At 42.7% G+C, this 22,582-nt stretch overlaps 1 protein-coding gene and 1 long non-coding RNA gene across 2 annotated transcripts in view; one reads left to right on the top strand and one right to left on the bottom strand.

Moving 5' to 3' along the window:
- The window catches only part of USP20 (ubiquitin specific peptidase 20), a 46,540-nt gene extending 26,573 nt beyond the window's left edge, over positions 1-19,967 (bottom strand). The window contains exons 1-12 of the mRNA XM_018564758.1: positions 19,810-19,967; positions 17,432-17,485; positions 17,287-17,349; positions 15,116-15,253; positions 13,322-13,418; positions 10,532-10,601; positions 9,783-9,896; positions 7,015-7,093; positions 6,566-6,917; positions 5,935-6,072; positions 3,371-3,483; positions 1,615-1,784 (exon numbers count right to left, since the gene is read on the bottom strand). Of these exons, the coding sequence (XP_018420260.1) occupies positions 1,615-1,784; positions 3,371-3,483; positions 5,935-6,072; positions 6,566-6,917; positions 7,015-7,093; positions 9,783-9,896; positions 10,532-10,601; positions 13,322-13,418; positions 15,116-15,253; positions 17,287-17,349; positions 17,432-17,485; positions 19,810-19,890 (1,469 nt within the window). The 5' untranslated portion in view covers positions 19,891-19,967. The remainder of the gene's footprint in view (positions 1-1,614; positions 1,785-3,370; positions 3,484-5,934; positions 6,073-6,565; positions 6,918-7,014; positions 7,094-9,782; positions 9,897-10,531; positions 10,602-13,321; positions 13,419-15,115; positions 15,254-17,286; positions 17,350-17,431; positions 17,486-19,809) is intronic.
- A 2,386-nt stretch (positions 19,968-22,353) lies between these two features.
- The window catches only part of LOC108793729, a 7,693-nt gene continuing 7,464 nt past the window's right edge, over positions 22,354-22,582 (top strand). Inside the window, exon 1 of the long non-coding RNA XR_001941663.1 lies at positions 22,354-22,435. This is a non-coding gene — a long non-coding RNA (uncharacterized LOC108793729). The remainder of the gene's footprint in view (positions 22,436-22,582) is intronic.

Here is a 22,582-nt window from a genome sequence, read left to right as displayed (position 1 = left end):
TAATCCGCTTCCCCCCCCTTCTTTTATTTCCTTATTTCCTTCCTTTCTCAATTCTCCTCTATCTGGTTTCTTCCCTCCCTTTCTACAACCTTCCTAACGTATCAGGATGATTGAAATTTTAGTTAGGAGAAGGTATTAAGCAGTGTAGACACGAGCTACAACACCTGACTATGGAGTCCCCCCATACCTTTTGTGAATATGTCCATAGTGATGAGGACCCTTTCTACATTGTTGTGTGAGTAACCAAGAACTGCCTTAGCTTTATCATGCCTCCTGATGTCAGGATGTTGTTGTTTTTTTTTTTGTCCTTCTTGAATTTTGCTACTGAATGTTATGAAACTTGTTTAAGAAAATGCTAATAAAAACTGATTCAACACTAAATCTACAAATATCGGACAGACAATGGGAGACAGCTATTAAAGCCAATTTATCTCACTCCAGGTGTATTGATCATTGGGACAATGCCCAAAAGATAAATGACCAGATGGTATATCACCCCCATTTAGATTATCTAAAATATTCCCGACCACATCCCCCTTGTGCTGGCGGGAGTGTGGACATGTAGGTAATTTATATTATATATTTTGGTCCTGTAGTGGAATAAAGGTCTTTTGGCGCTCTATTTCAGACATTATTCACGAATGTACTGGAATAGAATCCTTGCTCCCACCTGAAATGGCGCTATTAAGTATCTCTATTGACAAATACCCTCCTAAGTATAGATCAGTGATCCTGCATATACTATTCTCAGCTAGGACTCTTATAGCTCGCAACTGGAAATCCCCCGTCATTCCAACCATTACAGACGTCATTCATAGAGTGTCCTCAAACTGTCACGATGAACGGATAATAGCCTATAGAACGAACTCGGAGAACCTTTTCCATAAGCGATGGGATTCCTGGATCAGGTTTTCTAAACAAACTACTTAAAATAATAGAGTAGCTTGACATTACTAGGTTTCACGTTGTGCCAATACTTTATGGTTTGCGTACCCATAGCTCCTCCTCTCTGTCATTCTTATCCCATGCCCTCCCTTATATGTAAGGTCAATTCCTTCTGTCATCCCTTCACCCATTCTTTCCTACCCCTTCCCTTATAGATACCCTCTAGTATAGTATGTTCCTTCTCAGAGTTATTCTTATGTTGGAAATGTTGATTGACATGGATACTTTCACTGTGGGATTCACATAGGGAGGTTTAATTACCGCTACATTCCGATGTGACCATTTTGACATTCTCGATCCCAAGGTGGAAAAATTCTAAGGTTTAGTAGATGATGTTGTATAAGTCCTATATGTGCTAATATACCAAACCTGTATCTAATTTTTGAATGTAGTCAACATTGTTGTATAGCAGATATTTTATAATTTAATAAAAATCTAAAGTTTAAAAAAAAATGCAATGCAAATGGCACTCACCAAGTGTATGGCTGGGCAAAAGATTTATAAAATCGGCCCCCATGTTTATTGCACCCAGAGGAGCAGGGTGATTTCAGATAACGTCTCTTTGCAGATGGGATATTTAAGTTAATAGAAAATGTTTAATACTGATCAGGCAGCACAGTATGTGTTAATAAAGCAGAGATCTGTGATAAGCTTCTGGTAGAGAGGTACCTGCGGATGTAGTCCATGAGGTAGCCCAGCCACCCCTGAGAGCTGTAGTCTCCATAGGTGCCTATTTTAGAGACAGCAGTTTGATGAATGGTGGAATGAAGCTTTGCCAGATCCTCCTTTCCTGGAATAGGCAGAGACAGGTCCTGAAAGGTTTCGATGGTGGTGGACACCTGAACAAAACACACAGAAAGTTTAAAGTAATTCAGTATGTATGTGATATAATTCACTTCTCTCAGTTCCAACTAATGCTGCCTTACTCCTCTTCATTTTGCTGCTGTACTAGTAGACGCAAGTAAAGGAAGACCAGTCGAACCGAAGGGCTGCTGTACGGGCTATTCACAATAGCCCGTACAGCAGCCGAAGGCGGCCGAGTGGCTCAGCCGAGCCGAAGGCATATGCTTCGGCTCGACTGTGCCAAAGTGGGCCATTCACCCCGCAAATGACAGCTGGGTGGAGCCAGCCGTGATCTCATGGCTGGCTCCACCCAGTTGTAATGACAGATCATCGTCTCCAAATGACCTGGGGTCGCTGATCTGTCATTAAGCAATAACAACTGGGTGGAGCCGGCCGTGACGTCATGGCCGGCTCCGCACAGTTGTTTAATCATTGGCCGGGACCTGCTAGAAGACTCTAGCAGGTGCCAGCCAATAGAAAATAGCTGGGTGGAGCTAGCTGTCACTGTTAGCTCCGCACAATTGTTTTTGTTTTATTTTGAAATAGTTTTAAAGGATATTAGACAGTTGTTTAATCATTGGCCGGGACCTGCTAGAAGACTCTAGCAGGTGCCAGCCAATAGAAAATAGCTGGGTGGAGCTAGCTGTCACTGTTAGCTCCGCACAATTGTTTTTGTTTTATTTTGAAATAGTTTTCTTTTTTTTGTAATCTACCTATTTTTTACCATTTAAAAAAAAAAAATATTATTTGCACTTCTTTACTACTCTGCTCGCACTGAGCAGAATCGCAAGTGAGCTGCAGGGGCTTAGGCTCAGCCGATCCAGATGTTGGATCGGCTGAGTCGAAGTCCTTCAGCACTTTAGCTCAGAGCATGTTCGGCTGACCAAAGACAGTCGAAGGCAGCCGATGTAAGGCTGAAATCAGCCGTACTGAGCCGGAGTGGAAAGCCGAACCTCGTTCGGCTCTGTTCACTTCGGCTCGGTTATTCACTCGGCTACCTTCAGCAGCTTAGTGAATAACGCAGTAGGTGATCAGATTATCTAACATGGCTATCGTACATGTGTGTTGTCCTATTGACTTAAGCTGGCCATACACCGAGCAATGAAATTCAGATGAAATTCAAAAGTGGGTGGCCCTGTCTCCTGTCTAACATCCTTTAATTAAAATATAGAAAGAGCAAATCGAAATTTTTTTGCCAAACAGTGCCTGCATCCGCAATCAGATGCAGGCTCTGTTCAGGTATTTTGACAGCTGGTGGGGCCGTGTGTCAAAATACAATAGCCGCAGCAAGAGATTCCTTCATCCGTGCCATTTAGCGTGCATTGGGGCATTTGCTAGATACTTTCCGTCCAGCCCAAAAGTTAAATAAAAAAAATCTACAAGTGTATAGCTTTAGAATGCAGTTTTCCTAACTAAAGAATGTATAAAAAATGTTGCTACATTATGAAGTGATAAGACTTGCCATGCCTTATGTGCCAGATGGGTAACTAGCATTTGCTGAATGCTGGAAGAGTGCTCTCTACTCCAAAGTGGTTTCAGTTTCACCTTTCAGTAGTTCAGTAAGCAGGAGCAAGTCACATACCCGGTCACAGGTGAGACACTGGACCAAGCTTAGAATGGACCCATCGAAGATATCGGAGATGACACTGCGGTATTTGATCTCAGATTTGCGCTTTCCTCCACTCAAGACATGCGCTGTAAAAATAAAATAATGATTAAGTGAAACAATTTCAACTATAAAATGGAGTGCATAGCCTTTTCAATGTACAATGTTCAACGTGTTGTTTCTATGTGTAGTTTGTAACTACATATGTACAGCTATGCAGCTATATTTGCTCCTTACAGAGGCAGGTTCTTGTTCCACTAATTGTGCTTTACTGCTTTTTCTTACAGAGCAGAGCTAGACCACCCAACTGAAAACAATGCACCCCCTGGGTGGTCAATATCGCTAATGTTGTTAAGAGTACTTTGCATGAAAATAGTCCCCCATCCCCCAAATTAAAAGCTAAAAGAAAAATAAACCATTAGAAGAAATAAGGGGAGAATACTTAGTTCGGGCTCCGGTTTCCAGACCTTTCCTGTAGGTTCCGGTAAAGTCCATGTGCCTCACTAATGTCTCCTGGGAAGCGGAGTATCTAAAATCCTGCTAGAACATGCTCTATGTACTGTGCCATACGGAATTCTTGCTACCCTACCGTGTTTTCCCGAAAATAAGACCTACCTCGAAAATAAGACTTAGTTGTGACCATTCCCAGGGCCGGTGGTGGCATAAGGGGGAACTTGAAGAGCCGCGGGAGAGAATCAGCGGTGCCAACGAAGCCAGCGCTAGAGGAAGCGAGGCAGCAGCGGAGGGAGCAGAGCCGCATAAGCCAATGCCTCCATCTATAGCGCCGACTCCTGTCACCGGCGGAGTGATACCAAATGAACTCCGCCTGTGAGGAATCGATACTGAAAGCACACTTCGCTCATTCTGGCCAGCGATTGGTTACCAAATTGCTCTTGGAAAGGTACGGCGCCCCTGATTGCCCTGATCACCCTATTCTTAACTTTGCCACTCACTCCTGTCTTGTAAGTCTTCTACCGGTATTAATTGTAATAAGTGTGGATATTTGTACATTAAAAAAAATAAGATCTACCCCGAAAATAAGACCTAGTGTGTTTTTTTGAGCCCAAAAGACAGTGCCTTATTTTCGGGGAAACACGGTATCAGTACTCAGCTTTCCCAAAAGGCAGCAGTGAGGCACAGTGATGTCACCAGCACTTACTGTAAGTGGCCAGAAGCTAAAATAAAGACTTTTTCTTTATTCCTTTTAATGGTTTATTTTTTGCTTTAGATGTTACCCATGCAGTAGGAAATAAGAGGGTCTTACATTTTCATGAAATATCCACTTTAAGCAAATATGAGCTATTGCAGTAAAATGATCCTGTCGTGTGTAATCTACAAATCCCTAAATCTAAAAAAATGCTGTCAGATATAAAAGGCAGGCATCTACCTGAAGCATCACCCTAAACCCTTCACTAAATATGTTTTATTCCCAAACATGAATATCACTATTATAGCATGCACTTAAAGTCCAACTCCAGGCAAAGAAAAAAAAAAAACCCTTGCAGTCTACTTGTGCACTGCAAGGGTAAAGTGCACATTTTTTTCTAGGGGACTCAAACAAAGCTGTATTACTTACCTGATCCCGGCTTCTGCGGCAGTCAGCGCTCGCCTCTCTCCTCCGGATATTGGAATGTTCCACGGCGTCTTATGCAGATGAATGGACCTGCATAAGACATAATGACGTCAGCGGTCCTTAGACCACTGCAGTCCAGAGAAGAAGAGGCTGCGTGGACCAGATTTGCAACATGGACATAGATGGCGGGAGTCAAGTAAGCTAAACAGCTTTATTTAAGTCCCCTAGACATAAATGAGCACTTAACTCTTACAGTGCGGGGGTAGCCACACTGCAAGGGTAAGTTTTCTGTTTGCCCGGAATTGGGCTTTAACTGGGGAAAGACTTATTTTATCACCGCCTCAAATTGCCTTCTGATCTCCTCAATATGCGCCTATTGGAACTCACACTAGTGTTATGTTGATGAGTAAAAACCTGTGCAGTCATTTTTTATATTGACTTTCACATTTCTTGTTGCATAATAACTGGTAACATAGGACAGTACTACAATAGCACTTGTAGTGGCAATATTGACACTAATATACTTAAAGAGAAGCTACAATTGTATCATATAACAACTTTACTGTAGCAAAAAAACATTTAATGCAGAGTGAAACCATAACACTTGTGTCACAGGACACTTTATTTTTCTAGATGGTTAGTTGTTTGCCTTCAATCCCTCTGGAACTCTATAGTGCCCATCTAAACAAAGCATACAGGGAGGGGAGGAGTCGATCCGCTGATCCATTCACTTGTGTATGTGAATTTGAGCTTGAGCTATACAGCTTTGTAAACTGCAGATGTTTTCAACAAAACAGCCAAGATTAACCTGGTAAATGTGAAAAAGAGCCTAAAGTTCCACAACTGGCTGGAATTGTAAAAATAAAATAGAGGTTAACAACTGTTGTAGTCATTTCTAGTGACAAAAACTATTTAGACATTAGTTTGAAAAAAGGCATGGTTAATTACAATCTATAGACCCTGTTACCTTTCTTTAAGACATATGAGTGTGCTGATCGCAAGGGGCTGGAACGAGGTGGACTGCTGGAGAGTTTAGGGTGCTTTTCAGCAGGGTGAGGGCTGCAGGGGCGAGAGGAGCAATTCATGTAGGCCTCATTGTCAGGCTCTAGATGGGAAGAAAAAGAAATGCAAAAGTTAAAATTTCCTGCAGTTCCTTTTATGCTGCCCTCATTGACATCTTTTTACTTATATTATTGCTAAACTATATTATATTTAATTACAATGTGGAATTTGTGGTATCCCACCTCACTAGTATAAAGAACTTCTATTAAAATTAATCTGTAGATATAAAGTGCCAGCACCTAGAGGTGTCTGTACACACAACCAGCAACCTACAAAGCCCTGCCGCTATGAGAGGGCAAAGGTTTGTCACTTCCTTAAAGTGCTGAAGCTTGCTTGTCCCTTTCTGCACAGTCCTATTGGCCAGTGGAGCTGTCCATCACAGGGAAAGTTTTGGAGGCTGCTGCAAGTATAAAGTATGGGAAGCTAGAGGTTTTTTTTTTTTTAAACTGGAAAAGTCTCTTTAAGAATTGCCTAAACATGTATGCCTAATAAGCCACATTCATGCATACTAAAGCCCTGTTTCAGTTAGGTCTCACCAGGTATCATTGCTGTGTCCACATCAGCATCTTCATCCGCCTGTTCGGAGCTGGTTCTGCGGTGACAGTATGAAAGACTCCTTTCCTTGAGCTTTTCCTTTTCTGAGATGGACCGCCCCGCTTGTTCCCGGATCAACAGCTCCATCTCAGCCAGAGTACCTTCTCTCCCGTCCCTGTCACCCATTTCCCCTCCAGAGTCACATGTCATGGAGTCATCTTCTGTGATGCCACGTTCCGGCTCCCGCTCCACTTCCCTCTCGTCTTCATCTTGTTCTTGGTTTTCAATGGGTATGGGCTCCTTCAACTCTTCATGTAACTGGTCCATGAGACATCGGAGAAACTCCTGCGTGTCCTGAAATGTCCAAAAAAGCAAGAGGATGAAAGTCATGAGTGTTGCATCTTGCTCTCTATAATGAAAGCTCTACCTCAGGCAAAATATGGGTACTTACCTGCTGTGCGTATCCACGGAACAAGGGGTTAATCAGCTTTATCCCATGGTACATACTTGAGGGCACCACGTAGCTAGGACTGAGTAAGTACAGTTAGTTATAAACGTAAACAAAATATATCATGAACGGTTTTCACTTCCTTTTGCCACTGGATAAATGTAAGGTTGCATTGGCCAGCCCTGCACAAAATTACACCTTTGCTGCTCTGCTTATTAGAGTCAGAGCTCTAATGGACCTCCACCAATCTTCACGTCTTGCTGACCACACATGTTAAGAGTCTGGTGTTGGCTTCACGTGACCTGTGTGAGGAATCCCCTGACTTCTAGACAGGCGGTAGCAGTGAGAAAAAGGGATTGCTGGAGGACCATCATAATGCTGACTCGATAGATAGATAGATAAATAGATAGATAGATAGATAGATAGATAGATAGATAGATAGATAGATAGATAGATAGATAGATAGATAGAGATAGATAGATAGATAGATAGAGATAGATAGATAGATAGATAGATAGGCAGAGTAATATGATACTTCATCTAAAACAAAATTGTTTGGATGTCTTGCTTTATTTTTCCAACGTCTTTGTAGGTGGCAAGCAAGTATATTACAATGCTATTGTATACTTTGCTATAAAGTTCCGCTGGTGCTTCTTGTCAATTACATCTGCATAAAAATGGTATATCAACATGATAATATCTGTTTTCTACAATCTAAACCAGGCCAAACAGTCAAATTGAACCTGCCCATCATAACGTAAGCCACAATCAATGAAAACCCTGTCCCCTTTAGTGCAAATTTCACTTTTAAACAATCTTTTGCTTCAAAGTGTGTGAAGCCTTCTGAAGTGTTTTTGAGAATTCACATAGATATTTCTGTCCATTACTGTCTGTCTGTGCTTGTCCCTCCTTCCTCGTCTACCTAGTTTTCAGTTTGCAACCACACATATTTATACAGTTACAGAACTTCCCGGTGAGTCCTTAAGTCCAACTCCATCCAAAACGTTTTATTGTATTCTGGATAGACCAGTGAAGTGTTAGAGCCTTTATCAAGTGGTGAGTGAGAAAGGGTAGCATTTTTTTACAATATTTTAATTGCGGTCTGTGCCTTTCTGTCCTGGTGACAGTCACACCTCTGACTTCTTGTACAATGGGGAGTCACAGACTGACATAAAAACCTGAAATAAATTGGAACTACTTCTCCCTACAATATGCAAAACTGAAAACAAAAAGTCACCTGGAGTCAGGCTTTAATATCCTTATAAGTTATAGCGAGGGATAGCAAGCCTATTAAAGAATAACTCATTAAAAATGTAATGGGCGGAAGGAGATCTTTACATTGTATATAATTAAAAATGGCCATAGACAAGCAGGGAGATATTTGCACCACTCCTGGAGTGAATTATGGAACCCACTCCTGGATCATTCATTATTCCCTATAGAAGAGAGAAGGATCGTAACCCACTACCAAGGAGGGGTTTCCATATGCTGTGTGATAACTATCATCTCTGACTGTATATGGTGCTTGTCATCACCCTCTAACAGTGAAGAAATACACGGATAATCCCAAGGGATGTTGAAAAAAAGGAGCATAACCTGCTTTCATTGAGGTATGGGAGCATGCCTTTGCTGACTAGTGCTTGAAGGTGCAAACTCCGCAGCTGTCATCCTTATTCTTCTGATCCTTGATTGCTTATTTGGCTAGCTACTAACCCAGCGCAAATAAGAAGCACATACAGTGTTTGGACACCTGACTTGCACATGGGGTTAAAGGTTAGTGACTCACCAAAAAACTCAAGTCAGAAGCATCCATGTTTCTATGCGGACAGGTCCTCTTTAAGGTCAACAGTAAGCTAAATGAATATTCTGTTAGCACCGACTAGGCACCGACTGCCTCCAGCACATCAGTTTTGATTTTCAGTAGAGCGATTAGGAACCTCAGAAAGTTCTTAGGTCTCAGATTCCTCAGAAGGTTCTCTGATATCCAAATAATGACCATCTCTTAAAGATTCCACCTGTGGCCACCCCCTCTCAGATTTCACTATTAGCTTATCACTGGTATGGGTGGTCTCACTAAATAATAAGGGGAGCACAGGCCAGCCATTGAAAAATGTTTGTGAATTTATAGGAGAAGAGAGCACCAAACTATTTCTCAGTCTAGAAAAAGTAAATGGAAATCTTGGAAATATGGGAGGAGGACCATGCAAGCAGTAACCGAAGCAGTCTGTGTATTTCTCCTATACTATATTTCCATTAATTCAACTTCATGTCCAGATTTTCCTTAAGCCCTTATAAAGGGGGTGCCTCTAACCTTTGAACCACATTAGCTTTTTTAAATGAGTTTGTGACCAATAAAACTTTTTCTAGACAGAAAAAAATAGTTTGGTGCTGTCACTTTTATAAGCTCCAAGACTTTACTCCAAATACCTAGCAATGGCCATAGCAAACTAGAGAGCTGCCTGTAGGAAGCTTCTACACCAAATTGATATACCTACCCAAACCAAAGTCTAGAGCTCCACCGCCTTGTTTTTCTATCAAGCCATGGAAAATGACATTTACCTAGAAGTATGTTGACCTTTAGCAAAAATCTTTTTTTCATCCATGTTAAAGAAAGCATTGCATCTCAATCTGTACCTGATAATCCAGCAAAGTTATTAGTACTAGTTTCTGAATTCGCAAAAACTCTCAAAAACCCGTCAATCAATTACACCGGCTTAGACAACCGATCAGTAAGTCAGATTTGGCCTACAGGAACTGAGAATTGCCCTTACCGCTTCTTGTGCCAAAGTTCAGAGATCAGTTTCTGGTAACTCTTGCAAAGTGCTGGCTTCTTGTCTGTCCGCACCATCCCACTACATTCTAGAAAGAATTGAGTCAGTGGAGGACTGCAAAGACAAAGATTTGCAAGATTAAAATGTGCCAGTCTGTCAAGCAGGCAGCTCCATTTAAAACAACTAGAGACAACCTCAAAAGTTAGGCACCAGCTGTAATTTCTAAGAATAAATTGGCTACCTGACTCCTGGAATTTGCCCAGTCCTGGGCTAAACAAACAATAAGAAAAAGTATTCAGGCTTTCACCTATGCACTGCTTGTATCTTAAAACTGCTGTGTGCTGCACTGTGCATGACCACACTCATGACCAGATGGATTTTGATGTGAGAGGTCAACAAAATGTATAAGCAGCTATGTACCCGCCCCCTCCCCCGTCTGTTCCGCCAGTCAGCGCTGGAGGATCGGAGCGGGGAGGGGGGAATCCAGTCCCTCCCCTGTCACGGCAGAGAGCTGTGACAGGATCGAGAAGTGAGCGAACGCCAGTATGTGTTCGCTCACTTCCCGATCTACTGAGCCCACCTGTGACAGTTTTATTGTCACAGGTCGGCTAGAACTATGAGGATGAGTGAAAAGCACTCACCTCATAGTTCTCCTTTAAAACATGAAATGCAGGAGGAGCCAGAAGTAATGTCTGTTCATTTTCTACACCAGTGTGACCACAGATATCTACTGAAAGCCAGTAACTTACCAGTTGGAGAGAGCTTGTAGGGCTGCATTCATATAACACGAATTTCCTATATTCTTCATCCCGGTCAGGCCTGGAATGAAGTAGAAAGGGCTGAGATAGGATTACACATTCACTAACTGTTACTGTTTTCCAGCTTTCTTCCAATAGGATTCATGGTGAGCACATTTCTATTGGTCAGTGAGGCTGACTATCACAGTGATGAGCTAATAGGAATGCGTAGAAGCCAGGAGAGAGGGAGAAAAGGACATTACCGATTCACATTATTATTTTAAGTTGAAAAACTTTTTTTTGTCATGAATAAAACAAATTTAGTGAACCAAACTAACTTGCGCTAACGGAAATAGTAAAACTAAATTAAGATGGATTAAAATTTAAAATAGATATTAATATGACCCCGGAGCTAAAATTTCTAAAACCAAAAAGGAAAAAAGCTGCTGAACTCAGGCTAAAAGCCTACAGAATAATGGTGTAATGAAGTGTACAGCGCTAAATGCCCTTCAGGAAATTAGATAACGGTAGGGATCATATGGTGTCACCTCCGTGTCAAGCAATCGTGAAACAGTGTATATATATAATAAATATTTGTGTAAAAACTTATAGTACGTTATAAAATGTGTCAGCAGGTGTCATAAAAGGCGTGTCATACATGAACCTTATTAAATAAATAAACAAAAATCTTCAAAGAACATGTGTCATATATGTGAAAAAAATATTATTGTGAAAACAATATTAAATAAATAAATAAACATGTGTCATATATGTGAAAAATAAATATATCACAATATAAAACAGTCTGTGTTGTTTTCTTTTGAAAATAAGTAGAAGTATGCACTTATAATATAAAAAATGCACCCAAAGTTCTTAAAGCTCTCCGATCTTCAAAACAAAAAAAAAAAAGGTCGTCCCTTGAGAACTTCCATGTGACGAAACGCGTCGGGAGCGGGCCTACCTTTACGTCATTGTTCCAGTCCTTTTTGCACTCAGATTGAGTGACTAGCCGGCTTTCCACATTGATTTTTATGGAATTTTTATAGAGCGCTTGTTTGTCTGTATTTATTATTTTGGACCCATTAAAGTTGAACTTACTACGCTATGAGCGCATTTCTTGTGTTCTTTGTCCGGATGGATACCCAATAGAGGAGACCTAACAACAAAGATTGTAATCCCTTCACCTCGGAGAAGCAAGCGGGTTCTGTAGCCTGAGGCTTTCACCAAACGGGAGAAGAGGACATACATCTTCGGCCTCCATTGGATAAGAATAAAGGCTTTCGACCATCAGGGATCTGGTGAGTGCATTCCCTATAGGGGACCTGCCTTCCTTTTTTTTTTTCTATCGTTTTTTCGTTGGACACTTCATAATATTGGACATTTCTTTTGATTTTGATTCTCATTCTTCTGGGTTTTTTTTGTTTTGAAGATCGGAGAGCTTTAAGAACTTTGGGTGCATTTTTTATATTATAAGTGCATACTTCTACTTATTTTCAAAAGAAAACAACACAGACTGTTTTAGATTGTGATATATTTATTTTTCACATATATGACACGTTTATTTATTTATTTAATATTGTTTTCACAATAATATTTTTTTTAAATATATGACACATGTTCTTTGAAGATTTTTGTTTATTTATTTAATAAGGTTCATGTATGACACGCCTTTTATGACACCTGCTGACACATTTTATAACGTACTATAAGTTTTTACACAAATATTTATTATATATATACACTGTTTCACGATTGCTTGACACGGAGGTGACACCATATGATCCCTACCGTTATCTAATTTCCTGAAGGGCATTTAGCGCTGTACACTTCATTACACCAATAAAACAAATTTGTTTCTGTATATTTTGTATATTTGTTTTGCATGTTATGGCCAAGACAAAAAAGATTATAAAAATGTTTTTCTTTTATGTATATATGAAATACTGCTTATGGATATTTCCTATTCTCACTTTTAGCTAGTAGGTGGAGCTCTGGGCTTCTTTTCAGGTTTTCCATTCTATCCTTATTTGTCTGCTTAGTTGAAAAAAGCACTCAAGCTGAACTTAACACACACCTACAAGGAAGCCCACCCTTGCTGGAGGCTGTTGCTGTTTTTCTTTAAAAGCTGTTAGTTCCTCGTTTTCTAGTGGGTCCCCGTGAGGGAGCGCTGTCATATCGGATGGCCAGCGCCCAGCGGTGAGGGGGAGAGAAGCCGCCCCCAGGACGAGCTGTGTCGGCCGCACGGCGCCCTTGTTGCTATGGCGCCCTGTGCGGCCGCACTGCTCGCACACCCCTAAGGCCGGCCCTGCGCGCGTGCCACTATCGTTCTAATGGAGGCACTCGTGAGCGCAGTGGCTGTGTGTGTCCATAGACCACAGGCCACGCCCCTTCTCACTTTGATTGATGGCAGAAGGAGCCTATGGCTCCTCTGCCATCAGTATCCTCCCCCCCGGAAGTTCTCGCAACGGAGGATCACTTTGGGAGCGGGTGGCGGGGACGAGCGTAGCTGACAGGTAAGTGTGGGGAGGACTGGGGGAGAAAAAAAGGTGCTGGGCCGTTTTTATCCTAATGCAGAGATTGCATTAAAGGTAAAAAACGGCCAGACCTTACTACTGCTTTAACCTCTCCTCCGCTTCCCTTCAGACAAGTCCATAAAAAAACATTTTAAATCAGAGACAGAGTCTGAATGCCAGCAGCTTCTTCTGTGCGCTCATTCATAATGCTTTGTAGATTCTAAATACAACTCACCCAAACCCATTTTAGTTTACATTTCTAGTTATGTGATTGCTGATATACAATTACCTCTGGGCTTTAAGTCATCCTCATCGCTCTCTGACTCGCCATAATCTGCCACTGCGATCGGCACAGATTTTAGTGAGTGAGTGGTAGATGGCACATCCTGGAGACAGACAATTCAAAATTATTTGTCTGCAGCCTAGACACCATACCAGCAACATTATCATATGAACAATAGTAGACTTGAAAGGTAAACAAATATAAGCCAGCTATGAATACACCTAGGATGATATAAAAAGGAGCCAATACCTACAACTTGTAACCGGATTTTAACTGCAAGTCTAGATTACAAAACTAAAGTTAGAGTGTAACTACACTTTTGTTGAGAAAAAAAAAATCAATCCCCTCTGAGTTATCACTGTGCATTGTAAGGATTTTAACAAACTTTGTAGCAGATTCTACCTTTCTCTATTCTGAAGAAGGAGCTGTTTGTATCCCTATGCCTTTTCCAGACTAATTCCTGAAATCTCAGTGTTGTAATGAGGAAAGGTGTAGTGTCTGCATCTCTTTAGTAGTAAATGACCTTTAGGGCCAGTTCACACCATATGCAGTTGTGATGCAGTCTGTTTATTTGAGTGCTGCATCACAATGCTTTCCTATGGGCTTTCTTGTGCTTTATTCACACCATTGCAGTGTGACTAAAGCACAAGAAAGACCTTAGGAAAGCATTGTGATGTATTTTGACTGCAGCAGTCAAATAAACGGACTGCGTCACAACTGCATATGGTGTGAACTGGCCCTTAGGCAGTATCTCACCAAAAATTATATTCCTATTGCACGGGGTGCCTAAACATTTACTTGTATCTTAGTGCAAATGTCTGGGAAAATCAGTCAGCCAATCACACAAACAGGATGTGACAATTCTGTCACTTTAGTTTTTTTTTTTTTTATACCAACTGTGTGCAGAATGCCTCCGAGTTGCCACTGAGTTTTTTGCAGTTTTAGAAAATGACAGCGACTTCAGATTGAAATGTAAAGGTAATTGTTAATTACCTTGTGTAGAAATGATATAGGTTATATTCTGTGCTATATTGAAAGTGTAGTTTCCCTTTTAATATGTTCCTGGCAGAGGAGACAGCTAGAAATCTGGAAAGATTTTTTTTTGTCATTAATGGCCGACTACAAGTACCACAAGATTTTACACTTTACATTTACACATCAGACCCTAAGAGTCTGTGCCCATTACATTATGCTGACTGATAGAACAGCTTATGCACATCCAAAGCCAGGAAAGCTTATTTTGCATCAAGGGATCTGAGATTTTTTATTCTAGTTTAGGAAAAAACACAGGAGCTTCAAGTCAAATTTGTGCAATACTACCTGGAAACATCACAGGCGGCAGAATACTTTTTTCACAAAAAAAATATTTATGAATGTAGGATTTATGCATCCATATTTATTCAAATTATAACAGGATCATAGCGTGTTTATTTTATATACAATGATAGGCAGAAGTCACCTTCAGCTGGCCACAATCTGATTGCTGGATATAAACTGGTTACATTCTGATTGCACATTCATCTTTAAAATGATAACCTCTGTTATGTCAGGGACTGCCTGATGGATATAAATTAAATACACAACTTTGGCAGGCCCTTGCACTACATAGTGTTTCATAAATGGAGACTGTACAGAGATTTTACAATCAGGCTGTAACACGTGTGGCAAGCTTCTGAATGATAGACTAAAGATGATATTATGAAAGGTCTCTCCGTAATGACCCATAGAGGTATACTTGTATATGACACAAACATAATCATCTACAAAACAGACAGCCGATTGCTGGCCTGAACATCATACCCTGTGGCTAAGCCTTGGTGACGTAGAGTGGGAGTGGGTAGGTGAGGGTGCTCCGGAGTCCATGAACACTTCTTTCTCACAAGAATAGCACCAGACACGAAATGTGGTCAGGTTCACGATGAGATTGTGCTTCTTAGCCTGAAAGAACCAGACAACACCAGTGACGAGTCCAATGCAATTTCTCTACTACAGTGACATAAAGTACACCGATCACATTGCCCATTCTAAACAAAGTGAAAGAGTCCCTTAACAGCCCTTTCTAAGTTCCACTTATGCCCCCCATCCCTGCAAATGCCTGCCAGACCTCTGTAGAGTAACTAGTACTTCCAGGTATGGGGAGAATTTTGCCATCTCCCATTCCTCTCAAAACCCCATGTCTGAATGGCAAATTGCCAGGCCTCAACTTATTAGCCCTATGTGTAAGCCTTGACACAGATGCCCAGGGAGTTTACATAGGGCTTCCAACTCAGGGCATTGGCAGGTGAACAGAATGACAGGGGGAGAAAACAGGAAAGTAACAGGTTCACTTTAACACAAAGGCACAAGGCAAAACGCAGAGGTCAGCAGACTTTGCCAGCTAAGCTTTAACTATAACACATTATGGAGTATTACCTGAAAGCATACCTTGTCTTTAAAAGCTAGCAAAACTAATCTAGGTGCGGGATGCATGTAACCACTTCTTGAAACACTGCTGCAGTCCCAGAAGCACAGAATTCAGTCTCCAAAATCCTGACTTTTCAAAAATATGGAGCTTTGAAACCTGCAATGTTGATATCTAACAAACTAAATCACTAGCAAAGTGTAGGCAAGTACCTCTGCTTGCCTAACGATCAGTTCCTTTGTTCCCAAACAGGCCCCTGGACCTGGAATCAAGCTGCATACAGGGCATTGATTTAAAGGAGAACTATGGGGTTAAGGCTTTTCCCATAGTTCTCCTTAGGGTAACGGGAGGACACAAACTAGCGTCCTCCCGTCACCCTAGGCTCAGTATACCGCGAGCTATAGCTCGCGGTATACTGAGACGCCGCATACTGAGACCGCATACTGAGACGGTATACTGAGACGCCGCAGCTGAAGCGGATCCCGACAATTGTGCCGGGATCCGCCCAGCTGCGTGAGTGACAGCTGGCTCTGCCTTTCTAGAGGCAGAGCCAGCTGTACCCGCCCCCTCCCCTGTCCGTTCCGCCAGTCAGTGCTGGAGGAGCGGAGCGGGTAGGGGGGAATCCAGCCCCTCCCCTGTCACGGCAGAGAGCGGTGACAGGATCGAGAGGTGAGCGAACGCCGGTATGTGTTCGCTCACTTCCCGATCTACTGAGCCGACCTGTGACAGTCTCATTGTCACAGGTCGGCTAGAACTATGAGGTGAGTGAAAAGCACTCACCTCATAGTTCTCCTTTAAAGTGGAACTTCATTGAAATGCCCGCCCGAGAAATACGGGGACAGCAGGTACTGACCTCTTTCTAAAAACATTAGTTGCCTGGCTGTTAACCTCAGCAGTAGTTTCAATGCTTTCTAACCTGACTGTTTAAGTCACTGATCCAGAAGAAGATCAGGAAAGCCAGAACTCCTCAACTTCAAAAGTGTTCCAGGTCAGTGACAAAAACTTCAGCATGGCAACCATGGTAGTAGTAATTTTGGTAGGAGCAAGGAATAACAGCCTTCATATTTCTCTCACGACATGTTTCCCTTAGGCAGCTGAGAACCTAAGAAGGCTCAGAAGTCACTGGCTGGCTGGACGTACAGTGTACGTCTCCCGTCACAAAGGGGTTAACAGTCCCCTGGTGCCCAACCTACTTACTGCGCTTTGGTGCTATCTCAAGGCAGTGATATTTTTAAGGGGGCTGTAGGGAGCCCAAATATAGAAGTACTGCCTTGTAAAGGGGCTGTAATAGCAGTGATCTCTAGCAGTCTCCTTAAACCTTTCAACTGTCTTTGACTGTCTCCTGAAGCATACCCCCAGTCTCTAACATATCCTGTAGCATGTGTGCTGTCTGCCACAATCTCCTGCAGAATGTCTGCAGCGGCTGCCCATCTCTTGTAGAATGCCTGTGGTCTCTGACAGCTTTCTGTAGTATTACATTTACTGAATATTATGTGTGGCCCTTTGGTGATGTCAGGAGACACACTATTTCCGTTAGGTTGACCACCACTGGTCTTAACGATTCACCCACCTGGGCGTGCAATGTACTGTGATCAGCATAGGACTCTCCACAACCCACATATTGGCAGCCATCCTAAAACATAAAGCAGATGTCAAACATATCCTTCACTGTCACATTGTAAAGTATTGCGCCATTCCCTTCTTAGGCCGCTCACCTGCAAACATGCCCAGAGATTGGGTCCACCAGCTCCACATGATTCACATGTTCCCTTTAGAAATAGACACACAGCTCGTTAAAAAATTACAGACCAGTTCATTTACAATTCAACCTTGGAACCAACCAACATGGAGTTCATCAGAGTTCATGTCGACGTGCATTCTTGTCAAACACAAGTGCATGCATTTGAATAGTAAACACAGCGTTTAACCTGCTTTGCATGCAGTTCAAACACACCTCACTAGGACATACTATGTCCAAAGAAATGCAGTAACTGCAACACAAAGAAGATTAAAGGAGAACTATGGGGTCAGTGCTTTTCCCCATATTCTCCTCAGGGTAACGGGAGGACACAAACTAGCGTCGTCCCGTGACCCAAAGCTCAGTATACAGCGAGCTGTATACTGATACCGCCGAAGCCGGGACGGATCCCGGCATTGATGTCGAGATCCACCCAGCTGCGTTTTTTTTTTTAAACTGTCAGCTTTGTGCCGTTGAAACTGTAAAACCGAAGGGATATGAAGGTCTCTGTTTTCCAATGATCTTCATTAGCAGCGAGAGACTAATCAAAATCCTGCGGAGACGTGCAGCTTGGAAGGACTTTGAAGCCTGCAAAATCCCTGAATTTGTATTGCTATGAAGGCTGAATAGGGAGACAGTGTGGTGAGTGCACAGCCTTGTGATCAGTGGAGTCTCTTGTTTTCTATGAAGGTTGTTCTCTGGCTTGTTGCAATTTCACTTGGATACATCTCTCACTACAACTTTTTTGTTATTTCTTATCTATATTTCCCCCTTGAATTTTTCCACTTGCTTTTAAGATTATACCACCAGAATTCACAATATTGGATGTTTATATATATATATATAATTTTTTTTCTGATGAGCTCATTATCTGAATTGAAGTTTAAACTGAATGTCACGTTTTTGGTTTATATAGGTGACACAGAATCATTATTATAGTGTATGCCTCACAGTTATATCACATCAGTGAGGTTATAGAGTGCTGTTTTATTTCACATCTTATGAGGTTTTGTCCAGTGTTCTTTACCACTGATATCAGTCAAGTCACATTTGAGTTTGTTCGATTGTGTATAAATTTCACTTGATTTTATATTTTAAATTTAATTTTTTACTTTACATTCATTAGATTTCACGTTATTGGACGTTACAACGTTTTGACTAGTCCAGTACATGATACATAATTATCACACAGTTTACTTGTCACAGGTTTATCACATTGGGGAGGATATCTAGCGCTGTTTACTCATCCTACATTAGTTACTTCATAACTGTTCACCTCAACACTACGGATTACTGCTTAAAGTGGACCTTTACCCCCGGCTAAAAATCACATCAGCATACAGCTCTGCACGCTGATATGAAATCATCTTGCATTCATGAGCTAAACAAACATATTTTTATTTTACGTACAATTTTTTTTTTGCACTTCCTGTTCAACTTTGGCATAAATGGTGTAATCATGCCCAAGCATTGCATCCTGGGAAGGTTACATCAGCAGAGCATTGCTAAGAAATCTCATCTGTAATCTCCCAAGATCTCAGGGAAAGGCATTTTCCTCCCCTGAGATAATGTGAATGGTCACATGTCCTAGCGTTCCAGGAAGTAAAGAGAGATTTATTAACCTGCCCTTAGTTAAAATGGCCACTGTCAGGACACTGGGGAGGAAAAGAAAAATAAGGCATGCAAAAAATACAAAGCCAGCAATTTTCTACAGTAGAAGTATCTGTAGATTGTCATTATTAAACATTTCTAATAGTGATGCACCGATACCATTTTTTCAAGACCAAGCACGAGTACCATTTTTTATCCTCAAGTACTTGCCGATACTATTTAGCGATACCTTTTTTTGTGTGTCATGTGACAGCTTTTCTAAAACAATACAGACTAATGATTTTAGGACAGTGGTGGAGCACCAGGGCCCAGACGCAACTGCAACCACTGCGACCCTGGTAGTTCTGCCACTGACTCCAAGCTGTAAACACTGGCTGGTGCGTGTTTTATCAGGGCTGAGTCTAAGGTCTCACAAGGGCTGCGTGTGGATCAGTGAAGGTCTCACCAGGGCCGCGCGGATGGTTGAGGGTCTCACCATGGCTGTGTGCGGCAGGAAGGGGGAGGAGATGTGCAGCCGGACTGGTGCTGTAAACAGCCATGGTGAGACGTTATCGGCACTTAGCATCAGGGCATTTTCACGAGCATTCGTTTAAATGCTCAGTATCGGCACCGATATCAATATCGGTATCCATGAATCCCTTATTTCTAAAGGTGCCCTTGTTGTTATTTTGAAGATATGGGTAAAGTTCATCTTTAAGGTTCTCAGACTGGTTGCATTGGTAGTGCAAGACAGGCTGTACTCACCCTGGATTTTAAGATCAAGTCCTCCTTGGTGACTTCTCCAATAGAATCCAGATGAGGGCAAAAGTCTACCATCTCTCCCATTTTGAAGGATCTATGAAGAAAAGATCAGGAGTCCTAACCAGGGCCCAGATAGGCATATAAGCAGGCAAAGCGGTTGAACTACCTGAGAAAATAGAAAATGTACAAATATATTTACACAATGCTTTACATATTATTATTATTATATAGGATTTATATACCGCCAACAGTTTGTGCAGCGCTGTACAATATAAGGAAGACATTACAATCACAATACAATTCAAGACAAGATAGTAAGGAGGGCCCTGCCCTGAGGGCTTACAATCTAAAAGGGAGGGGCAAGTTATACATGAGGAGGTAGCTGTGTGGGGATGAATTGTTTGAGAGAGGGATTGTTCAGTGGTTAGGTTGAGGTGGGATAGGCTTCCCTGAAGAGATGAGTCTTAAGGGATCGCCTAAAGGCAGTCAGTGTGGGAGATAGGCGGACAGGTTGGGATAGAGCGTTCCATAGGATGGGAGAGACTCTAGTGAAGTCCTGGAGGCGAACATGGGAGGATTTGACAAGGGAGCTGGAAAGCAGGAGGTCTTGGGATGAGCGGAGCCGACTGTTAGGGTGATACACATTATGGTACATTCACATCAGTCCCTGCCCTCAAGGAGCCTACAATCTAAGAACCCTATCTCCCATACATACACATACTAGGGCCAATTTAGAGAGGAGCCAGCTAATCTACCAGCACACTTGCACTGAAAGGCTGACCCTCATATTCGAAATCAGAGAAAGGATACGATAAAACAAATAGTATTTTGTTTAAAACATAGAAAGGTAGGAATGTGCACAAAAATAAGGGGTCAACAGTTAGTGGCTCCAATAAATGTTAGGGTTGAGCAAGGTTAAAGTATAAATTTTAATCTGTTAAAACTTGCAGCGTTCATTAAAATAGTAACCCTACATTCTCTTTGCAAACCTCTAAAAAAAGTTAGGAAGAGGGTTTGAAAACGTAGGGGTAGGGGTGACCGCAGCAAAGCTTCCCTGTATCCCCTACCTATAATCTCTGAACCCTTTTGTAGGATTGCCGTAGACCTGATTGCACCGCTACCCTGACCCAATCCTTCTGAAAAGAGGTTTAGCTTGACGGCAGTGGACTATGCCACCCGTTACCTGGAGGCGATCCCCCTGACAAACATCAATGCGGAGACAGTGGCAGATGCGCTGCTCCGGATCTTTGTCGGGGTGGGCTTCCCTCGGGAGATAATCTCGGACCAGGAGGCTCAGTTCACCCCTAACCTGACCCAGCAACTATGAAAGCTCTGCGGGATAAAGCCCCTGTAGGGTTCTCCCTACCACCCCGAGACAAACGGACTGTGTGAGAGGTTCAATGGAACGCTGAAGCAGCTACTTTGGACATTTGCAACCGCTCACAAAAATTGGGAGAAGTTCCTGCCTCACCTCCTGTTTGCTTACTGGGAGATGCCGCAGGAATCTATGGGATTCTCCCCCTTTTAACTATTGTACAGGAGACAGGTGAGGGGCCCCCTAGATTTACTTAGGACCCACTGGGAAGGCGGGGAGGAGGGTGAGGATACCTCAGTTGTAGGGTACATGCTAGCCTTAGGGGACCAGCTGAAAGAACTCACAGACTCGTCTGGGAGAATCTTCAGCAGGCGCAGGGATGGCAGAAGCGGTGGTACGATCATACCACCCAGAACCATGCCCTGGTTGTGGGGCAGGAGGTTCCTGCCCATAAGCCGATCATAGCAGGCAAGTTACAGACCGTTTGGCAGGAGCAATACAAGGTCATGCAGCAGCTCTGCGACACCACCTACCTGGTAGCTAAATGTTCGGATGAAAGAGTCCAGAGGACCTTCCATGTGAACATGCTCAAAGTGTAGCAGGAGAGGGCTGAAGAGGTAACCACTATATGTGCTCTAGCCATGGAGGACTCCGAGAGTCTTCCCCTGCCAGAGCTTCCAGAGCAGGCTAGGGACAGGGTATGCATAGAGGCAGTCAGGATGGATGAGCAGTTAGGGACTTTGCAGAAGGAGCAGGTCTGGAGGGATCTTAGACAGCGATAGGAATGTTCTCCACCATCCCTGGGTACACTGAAGTGTAAGGCAGCCGGCTTATTAGGTACCCGAGGCAGTCAGAGAAGGGATGAGACTGGAGATTAGGGAGATGCTCAATCTCCGAGTCATCGAGCAGTCCAATAGCCCCTGGGTGTCCCCCGTAGTGTTAGTACCGAAGCTGGATGATACGACTCATTTCTGTGCCGATTAAAGGAGACTCAATTACAGTACCACAACTGATGCTTACACTCTAGTTGATGAGCTGTTGGACCGCATCGCTCGGGGTAATTTCCTGACTACCCTTGACTTATGCAAAGGGTACTGGTAGATTCCTCTGGACACAATCTATTCCGAAGTCTGTGTTCATCACTCCGTTTGGCCTGTACCAATGAAAGGTCATGCCGTACGGGATGGAGAACTCTCCGAGGACGTTCCAGAGGATAGTAGATCGGCTCCTGGATGGCCTCCAGGACTATGCCTGTGCATACCTGGATGACATCGCGATCTACAGCGATACCTGTGAGGAACATTTGCTCCACCTGTTTACCGTGTTAGACTGCATTAGGGCTGCGGGGCTAACTTTGAAACTGGATAATTGTAGCATAGGGATGTCCAAGATGCCTTACCTTGGGCATCAGGTAGGTCGTGGGCAACAGCGACCTGAGCCTGCTAAGGTAGAAACGGTTGC

Source organism: Nanorana parkeri, unplaced genomic scaffold, assembly GCF_000935625.1.
Source record: "Nanorana parkeri isolate BGI_ZX_2015 unplaced genomic scaffold, ASM93562v1 scaffold778, whole genome shotgun sequence".
Taxonomy (NCBI): Eukaryota; Metazoa; Chordata; class Amphibia; order Anura; family Dicroglossidae; genus Nanorana; species Nanorana parkeri.
This window is presented reverse-complemented; position numbering and strand designations above follow the sequence as displayed.